This window comes from Cnephaeus nilssonii (assembly GCF_951640355.1).
Source record: "Cnephaeus nilssonii genome assembly, chromosome: 2".
NCBI lineage: Eukaryota > Metazoa > Chordata > Mammalia > Chiroptera > Vespertilionidae > Cnephaeus > Cnephaeus nilssonii.
This window is the reverse complement of record NC_137073.1, coordinates 114,138,658-114,148,124: the sequence shown is the minus strand read 5'-3', so window position 1 is coordinate 114,148,124 and position 9,467 is coordinate 114,138,658. Positions and strand designations below refer to the sequence as shown.

Sequence of the window (9,467 nt, the reverse complement as noted above, 5' to 3'; positions counted from 1 at the left end):
GAAGCATCAGAGGAGAGGGCGGGGGAGGAGGGTCTTTAAAAACATCCCTCCAGGATGTTCGCTCCGAGGACGAGAAGGCACAGTGTAACCCTTTCTCTTCCCGCGACCCCGCCGTTCACGGTGGGAAATGCCACGCGTGCGTTTCCTCCTGGAAGGAGCGCTCAGGGCCGACGCCCGCGGCCAGACCGTCCTGTGCCGAGGAGCCGGGCGGCCGGTCCCCCCTGCAGACGTCCTTGAGCCCCGGAGACGGAAGTGCGCGGGGTTTCACTCCTCATGCAAAACAACCGTCTAAACATAATAGATGACATCAGCGTGGGCTTTTCAATTCCTGGATGGCAGTGCGACCGGCCGGCCCGGGCTGCATCCTGGGCTTCCAAACCGCAGCGGCAGCCTGGCAGGGACGAGCGGCCGCTGCTGAGGGGACCAGCGCCCATCACACCCGCACGTGGGCACAGGCTCGGCTCAGACCCCGCGAGGAGGAGGAGGAGGAGGGAGCCCAGCCCGCGGGAAGCATGCGGGCCTGCCTGCTGCTGCTGGCCACGCTCCTGGTCCCCTCGGCCCTGGTCCCCGCGGCCCCCGCCTGGAGCAGCAGGTACGCGGTGGACTGCCCGCAGCGCTGCGACGACGCCCGGTGCGCCAGCGGCCTGCGCTGCCCGAGGATGGTGCTGGACGACTGTGGCTGCTGCCGCGTCTGCGCGGCCGGGCGCGGGCACACCTGCTACCGCACCGTCGTGGGCATGGACGGCGTGAAGTGCGGCCCGGGGCTGCGCTGCCAGTTCCACAGCGAGGAGGATGCTTTCGGGGACGAGTACGGGGTCTGCAGAGGTAAGGGGGCCCTGGCCTCTCCCTGCCCGGGCGCACGGGGTGGGAGCCGGCTGGGAGGGGGCCTCTCCGCCCGAGGACCCAAGGGGGCAGCTGGGCGAGGGACGGCCCAGGCAGGTGCGTCACGGGAGAGGGAGGCCCGCTCTGCCAGGCGCCCGGCCCCTGTGCGGGGAGCACAGCCAGACGCAGCCTCTCACTGTCTGCGGGAGATCTTCAACGCCGCAGCGAAGACGGTGCTGCCTTCTCTGTGGGGACCCTCAGACGGTGCTGCCTTCTCTGTGGGGACCCTCCGACGGTGCTGCCTTCTCTGTGGGGACCCTCCGACGGTGCTGCCTTCTCTGTGGGGACCCTCCGACGGTGCTGCCTTCTCTGTGGGGACCCTCAGACGGTGCTGCCTTCTCTGTGGGGACCCTCCGACGGTGCTGCCTTCTCTGTGGGGACCCTCAGACGGTGCTGCCTTCTCTGTGGGGACCCTCAGACGGTGCTGCCTTCTCTGTGGGGACCCTCCGACGGTGCTGCCTTCTCTGTGGGGACCCTCAGACGGTGCTGCCTTCTCTGTGGGGACCCTCAGACGGTGCTGCCTTCTCTGTGGGGACCCTCCGACGGTGCTGCCTTCTCTGTGGGGACCCTCCGACGGTGCTGCCTTCTCTGTGGGGACCCTCGGGAGCCGGCAGGTAACCTCGCTGGGCGCTGGGTGCTCGCTCTCCTGCCAGCAGTGACTGCCGGGTGGCGCCCAGGGGAGCTGAGCCGAGCCTGTGACCTCCGGGAGGGCTGCCTGGCCCCGGGTTAGGGATTCTGTGATTCTGAAAGGTCGGAGGGCATCTCTCAAGATCAGTGTTTCCGATGAGCCCGATGCGCTCTGTGAGCGGGGGCGGGGGGGGGGGCTCCCTCCCCTGACAGCACAGCTCCCTGTGGGGAAGGGGGCCGGGAAGCGGGGAGCAGACCTCCGCCCCCTGGTTAGGGGTTCGGTCGTCTAGGAAGAGCAGGTCGTGTGAAAGAAGCAGAAATAACCCCGAGAAAGGGGAGGGGGCTCCTGAGGGATGAGGCCGAGAGTCGCACCGACGTCCAGGAAGTGGGTTCGGTTACGGTGAAGCTAAGGGACGGGGCTGAGCATCTGGAGAATTCTCTTCAAACGTCGCGATTACGGCTTAAAATGCCTAAAACGTTGAGAACCGGGAGAGTGACCTACGGGTCCCCGTGCTGTCACCATTCAGAGCTCTTACTAAGACGCCCAATGCCGTAGCCCGGACATCAGTGTTACCGCACAGGGAGCTGTTAAAGGGCTGAGGGGACTGGGGAACGTCTGAGTGACGCTGGCGTTTTATGTATTTAGTACAACTGTGTGCTTTTATGACGGACGATCATGCAGCCAGAGCTCAGTCATTAGGTCTCCTACCTCGTAGACAAATACTTGACAGATGAATCACCTTTTAACCCACAACACACGCTCCAGGTTAGGAAACATGCTCGGGCTATCCGGAGAGTTTTATTTGGGGGCTTAGTTCAGGTAAAAGGCAGACTAGCGAGGACACGTTTTCTTCGGGGAACATCCGCACACATTCCTCTCAGCCGTACGGGGTCTGGATTCCCCGAGAATTACGGGGCTTCCAGCCAAGGACACAGTCCCCGCGGTAGGAAGCTCGGGAGGCAGCGGTGGGCAGACGGCGTCTGCTTTTGTCCCGGCAGCAGCCTCCCGGGACGCGGTGTGAACGAGCCCTCGCACGCGGCAGTGACTCAGGCCGTCGGGCACCGGGGTCTCGGCACGCTCGTGTGTCCCCGCGTGACCGAGTCGCTGTGACCGCGGTGCATTTTAAGAGACATTTAGGATGGCTCTTTGGCATCACCCTGCCGACGCCAGCCTGTGTCGCCGGCATCTTTCCCTCTGCTGGGAGCCGGGAGCCTGGGAGCCCCCCAAGTCTAGAGCGGCGCCCCGTGCCTCACGCTGCAGGCGGCCTCCCGCCTCAGCCTCCCGAGGACGAACGCGCCCACGGAAACTGCACATACAGCTGCATGCCAGGTGCTCCTGAACAGCCGTGTGCTTGGCGCTGTGTGGCCAGGTAACAGTCAGCCGGCCGACACATGTCTGTTGAACACCCAGTACCTCTGCCCGGGACACACCGACGGGAACGGGACTGTGGCTCCGGTTTCAGTTCCCGGTGTCACCGGGGACCGGCAGCGCCCAGGGTGCCTCCCCGGGAGGCGTCTCAGCGCCCCCTGGAGGGCTCTCCGCGCCGGGCTTGCAGCAGGGTCCCCGCCACCCGACGGGCTGTGCGAGCCCCTGCATCTCCCACAGATAACCCTCAGGACACCTCCCTGACCTCCTGGGGGACGCAGCCTGTCGCCGCGGGTGCCTCCGGCCTGTCTCTGCGTGTGGATGTGCGCTGGCCAGGCCTCCTCACGCCCGGAGGCATGTGCTGCCTGTCACGCGTGGCTGTGCCAGGGGCCGTTTGTCCCGTCAGAGCCACACGCCTCTCCCACGGAACGTGCCCGCTCCTCAGTCGGTAGCTTCCGGCTAAGGGTGAACCCCGGGGCTCTGCGCGCTCTCGGGGCTCGGCAGGCGATGAGGAGATGCTCACGTGCCTGTCGGCCGGGGAGTCGCTCTCAGCTCGCAGGGGCTTTCCTGGTGCCGCCGCCTGGCGCTGGGGGTTAGGCCCGCGGTCCTGCCGTGTGGACGGGGCAGCGTGACAGGACTGAGCTCCTTACGGAGCGGGGCGTCCCCTCGGGCCCCCGGCTGCTCAGAGGCCCTTCCCTGTGACCGTCTGTGCACACAGGGTTCCAGAGCACCCCGCTTCCCAGCTGCCCAGGAGCGGGTGCCCACGCCGCTCAGCTGCCCCCACGGAGTGTCGCAGGGTAACTGGGCCAACCTGCCCACTGCTCCGAGGGGTCAGGACCCGGGCTGGCCCCAGCTCAGCTCCACACAGGGCCAGCGCCCGAGGCGCCCCTCTCCGCTCTCAGTCTGTGGTTTCACATTTGTTTATGGGTATGTTTACTGGGGTGGCAGCCTCTATAATAAAGAGGTAATATGCAAATTGACTGGCATGCCCTCACAAGATGGCTGCCTACAACCAGACCAGCAGGGGGGTTAGTGAGGGACGACCAAACGACTGAACAAGCAGGCTGCATGGGGCGACCAGGCTGGTGGCGGTGGTGGGGGGGCTGTGAGGGGCGACCAGGCCAGAGGGAGGTCAGTTGGGGGCGACCAGGCCAGCAGGGGGGTCAGTTGGGGGCGACCAGGCCAGTAGTGGGGGGGGTCAGTTGGGGGTGACCAGGCCAGCAGGGGGGTCAGTTGGGGGTGATCAGGCCAGCAGAGGGGTCAGTTGGGGGCGACCAGGCCAGCAGGGGAGGGGGAAGTTAGGGGTGACCAGGCAGGTGGGCAGGTGAGCAATTAGGAGCCAGTGGTCCAGGATTGTGAGAGGGATGTCAGACATCCCCCGAGGGGTCCCGGATTGGAGAGGGTGCAGGCTGGGCTGAGGGTACCGTGTGCCCCCTCCCCAATGCATGAATTCCATGCACCAGGCCTCTATTTGGTTAACAATAGTGTATAGTTTCAGGGGTATAGTTCTATTTGGTTAACAACAGTGTATAGTTTCAGGGTACAGTTCTGTAACCCATCGTCTGCACATTGCAGTGTGTGCTCACCACCTCACGTCTAATTCCCTCCCTTCACCATTGACCCCACGCCCTGTCCCCCTCGGCCCTTTCCTCTGCCAGCTGTTGTCTGTGGATTTCCGGTTTTGCTTTTTGCCGACTCCCTTCGCTCTGTCACCCGGCCCCAACGCCCTCCCCCCCGCGGTCAGTCTGCTCTCGCGTCTCCGAGTCTGGGTCTGCTTTGTTGGGCTGTTTATTTTGTCCGTTAGCTCCCACATTTGTGACTTAACGTTTCAGCGTTCCGAGTCTGCTTGTTGAGAACCGGGTGTTACCTGACAGCCCGATTCCCGCGGCGGGCTCAGCCCCAGGCTGTGCTCACAGGTGGACGGGCGTGCGGAGCCCCTAACCCGCCCTCTGCCCGCAGACTGCCCCTTCGGCACCTTCGGGATGGACTGCAGGGAGACGTGCCGCTGTCCGCTGGGCGTGTGCGACCGGGTGACCGGGAGGTGCCTGCCGTTCCCCTTCGTCCAGCGCGCAGCCGCCGGGGCCTCCGACAGAGGCACTGCCCGCGCAGGTGAGCCGGGCCGTGGACACGGGCGGGCGGCAGCTCGTTCTCCGCGCGTGGGCGTGATGGCGGTTCCCTATTGCGCTGGGGGCCGGGTTACCGAGGGGGAGTGGTGGTGTTCAGTTGGGTTGCTGCTGCTGTTTTTTTGAAAAAGATCTTATTAGTAACTTAGAAGATTATATAATTTCTCATAAAGTTTACCCAGCTTTTATGGAGGATAAACAAGATCAATTACAAAACAACAACACACCAAACACACCCCAAAACACACCTGTAATAAAAAGAAAGCCAGCTCGGACCTGCCGAGTTCTCTGACGTCTTCAGTGTCTGTCTATGGACGTGCCACAAAGCTGCTCCTCCCGCTTCACGTACCAGGACGCGGAGGGGTTTACGGGATGCGGTTTAAGAGCCGAGAGAGCACAGAAAACGTTCTTTAGCCAAAGGGAAGCGTTTAGTGGAGGGACGCCAAGCGTGTTTTATGTGGACCTCGGAGAGGAGCAGAGGTGGCGTCTGGCTGAAACTTGGGAACCGTCTCTGATCCTTGGGGTGGGATCGAGGCGGCCCTCACAGGCTGCTCGCCAGCCCACGGCCTGGGACATGTGCCCGGCACAGCTTGGCTATCTTGTTGAACAAATGTCCAGGCCAGTCCAGCTTCGATGGGAAGTAGCTCATTGAAAACGACATGTAGCCGCAGAAGTTCTAGTATCAATAACACCCCGCCCCCCGCCTTGTATTTAAATACTTGACAATCCAAATCCACTTCATTTAGGGTTTTTTCTGGCCCTTTGCAACTCAAATGAATTAAGATTAGAAATCGTTGGCAAATGGCCTTATTTCCCAGCTCTACCTCCTTACACATGGGTACAATTCAGCACCTTAAGATAAAGGGAAAATAATGAGCCTTTACGCGAATTACTATTTTTAAGTATGGCTGTGCCCTTAAATATTAATTTAAAAGAAAAACCCCTTTTAACCTATTTGCTGAGTCACTGTGTGACTGTTTGATGTGGAGATTTAGATCATTGTTAGCGCTTTAACTACTTGTGAATGGCCCCCCTGGTCCCTGAAAAGCAGAGGAAATGAGGACCTAATGTTTTCGTGTTGAAGTGTTCACGTCACATCAATTAGCTGTTTAAAGTGACGAGTTGTGTGGCATTTGGTGTGTGGCATTTGGTGGGTTCACAACCCTGAGCAGCCACCCCCTCTCAATGGCTCCAGACCATTGTTCTCAGCTCCCAATAGAACCCCAGCCCCCAGTGCCTGTTCCTCACGTCCTCCGCCTGCAGCCGCGGCTCTGCGTCCTAGAGGGGCTTGAAAGGCCTGACGGCCTACTGCGGGCTCACACCGCCGGGGGCAGCTCCTGCAATCGCTGCGACGTTTATCTCCTTCGCTTCCTGAACCGGAGGCCACAGAGCAGGCCCAGCATCCCTTCCCTCTGCACCGTGTAAGGTGGCGCCCAAGCTTTCCCCCAGAGAGAGACGAACCCCCGTGAGCCTCCGTGGCTGGGGATGCGCGTGGGGCGATGCCGACGAGGGGCCCCTCCCGGCGCCCACCTGCGTCCGCCCCCACGCAGCGCGGTCCCCTCCCGCAGGGCCCGTGCAGGCGCTTGCCCGCGGCCTGGCGTCTCTGGATGTCGTGGCCGCTGTACGGACAGCGCCCTGGAAAGGTCTCGCAGGATGGCAGTGCCATTACAGTCACACACCCTCTCCCAGGGCAGCTCCAAGGCTCTTACTGACATTTACGAAGGAAGCGTTTTCCGAGCCAAGGAGTTTCCCTGCTTTAATTAGCCACGGAGCTGGCCAGCCGTGTAAGCGCGGGGCGCCTCAGGCAGTTCAGGGCAGAGAGGGGGTCCCCTAACCCCCCGTGACTGGGCGCCCCGGAGCCGGCAAGCAGCTGTGCGTTTCCATGCGGGGCTTGCCGGCGTCCACACGCTGCGGCTCCCGGGAGGGGGTTTGGGGCCACGGTCCTGCCCGGGCTTCAGTCACCTCTGGCAGACTGTGAGGGCTCCGCAGGGCCGGCCACCCCATTCCTCCAGGTCGCTGCCTCGACTTCCTACCTGCTGGGCATAACACTCTTGGCAAGCAAGCTTCCTGGCTTCCTCTCTCTCTCTCTCTCTCTTTCTCCCCTCCTCCCCCGCCCCCAAGCTTCCCCTCTTTCCAAGACTGGAAATTCACAAGCAACTGTTTGGGGTGGGGGAGGGTGGCAGCATCTGAGCTGGTGCCTGGCTCACCCACGGCGCCTCCAGCTGCGCGAACCTCCCAGCCCTCCCCTTCGCACGTGCGCTGCTGATGCCCACACCCGGCTCCTCTCAGAAGCAGGGAGCCTCCATCTGAGAGCATTCTAAGGGTGACACACTTCCGCACGGAGAGCACGCCCTGTCTTTACAGACGTTTGCCCTGTTGTCTGCCTGGAGCCCATCAAGAACCTGCTCCTTCTTCAGGCCAGGCAGCCGAGCACCTGGCTTAGCGCGTTGTCCTCACAGCACTTGCTTGTCATGTGCACATTTATTAAGCACCTACTGTGTGCCAGGCACTGGTGTGGCGACCAGCAAAACACAGCCCTTGCCTTGGCGCCGAGAGTCTGGTGGTGGAGTGAGGGGACCCAGGAAAAAGGAGAAACGCTGCCGGGGGGGGAATGCACGTGGGGGATGATGTCTGGGGGTGACAGGTGGGAAGAGAAGCCGCTCAGGGTGCCCCCTCGAGGGGGAGGTGTGAATTACAGGGGGCGGTGAGCATAAATCGTGTACAAAACAAGCCAGACTACACTTGACCCTGGAGGCCTCACGGCTGGTCCTGGTGCGTTTCTCCCGTTTCAGAGCCTGACGCGGGGTCTGGCGACGGCAACGCTGTGACGCAGGACCTCCGGAGCCAGCACGCCGCCCGATCGCCCGGCACCAAGTGGTTAGAGCCACGCTGACCCGCGGGCTCTCCGGGCGAAGACTGTTGGAATAGCCTCCGACCCCCCGCCAGCACGTAGGCACCGTTAGCTTGTAGCGTAGGGGCGCGCCACGTCTGGAGACCGAGCACGGTCAGGGCGGGCCCCGAAACCAAAGCAGCTACTAACACGCCTGCGGCGCCTCCGACCGAACACGTAGACTTTGTCACATATTCGAGTGCATGTAGCTGTGTCACACACGCGTGTAGAGTAGTGCTGAAGGACTGCAATGCAACGAGGCAACGCGGCCAGGACAGCCGAGGAGAAAGCCGAGGCCGGAGGTCACAGCGAGTCCACGGTTCCTTGGCCCGGATGCCCGTGAACCCTGGGGTGCACATGGACCTGGGTCGGGGCGGAGGAAGGGCTCGGAGCCAGAGAAGATGGGGGGTTGGGGGATGGTAGTCGGGTCTTCCTTGTCTTGTACCCACAGGATGTAATGGAGCTTCTTTTCACTTTTGGAAAAACCGAAGCAGAGCCGTCCCCGGGGCGGGAGCGGTGTGCAGCGCGTGGGCGTGGGCGTTGCAGCCTTGATCGGCCTTGATCGGCGCGTCCCAGGCTGCTCAGGCGGCTCCCGGCACCGGCTCTGGCGGATGCGCTGGCAGAAAAGGCCGCAGCCCGGACGAGGGGGCTGGGAAGTGTCGCCCACTCGGGGGAGGTGTGATGGTAAATATTTATATATTTTTGTACACGATTGTTAGGACGAGACACCCTCCGCGCCTGTATTTATCACCCTCTTGGGAAAATGAACCTAATGTTGTTTAAAATGGTTAGGATAAAAGTCTAACTCTGTAAGATTTTCAAAGGTCCAAGGCACGGAATTTTTTATTAATAATTATAGTAATAGTATAGTGAGAAAGCATAATAGAAACCTAGAACATCGAGTCATTGGATTTATCAAACGTCAAAAAACGAGCAACAGAGAGAATTTATTTAGAAGTAAGTGCAGTGGCTTTGACAAGTTTTAAACGTAAAGTAGAAGGTCGCTTTCAGGGAGGCTGGGGAAGAGCCAGTTTTCCGCAGGGAACGCCGGCTGTAACGAACAGCTCCTCTCGTTCTGCTCACGCGAATGTGGCTGGCACACGGCATCATGAGCTCCCCGGGGGACCTGAGCGCACAGCACTGTTTGCTGGGGTTCGTTGGGAAATATTTGCAGACGTGTTTTATTTGGAGTAAAGGCTTATTTAAGAGCTATTTCAACATTTACCTACGTTTTATTCTCCAAGTTTGCCAACAAAGTCGTGAATGTGTGTGGTGTCGAACGGTCTTTGAATGTAAACTGAACAAGCTGTTAGACTTTGTTTTTAGGGGACACATTTATTGTTCAATAAAAAAGCGAGACAGCTGTTCGGAGTCCATTTATGTTTTGTTAACTCGTCGGAAGTTATTTAAATGGTTCGTTCAGTGACCCGGGCTCTTCCGTACACACGGAAGGGCCGGCTCCTCACTGAATTTTCCGCTCCAGAGAAGCCTCTTGGGTCAAAACCAGCGTCTCTAGCTCGTGGCCTCCCACTTTCTGTCTATTTGTGCCTCACAGCTTCCTCCCAATGAGGTCCCGCTG

General features: G+C 60.8%; 1 protein-coding gene across 1 annotated transcript; it reads left to right on the top strand.

Annotated features, from left to right (window-relative positions):
* The first annotated feature begins 224 nt into the window (after nucleotides 1–224).
* Nucleotides 225–9,211, top strand: ESM1 (endothelial cell specific molecule 1). The gene is made up of 3 exons (XM_079761515.1): nucleotides 225–825; nucleotides 4,835–4,984; nucleotides 7,791–9,211. Exons 1-3 carry the CDS (start codon nucleotides 333–335, stop codon nucleotides 7,889–7,891), a joined length of 744 nt encoding a protein of 247 aa, XP_079617641.1. The 5' UTR covers nucleotides 225–332; the 3' UTR covers nucleotides 7,892–9,211.
* Nucleotides 9,212–9,467: the final 256 nt, after the last annotated feature.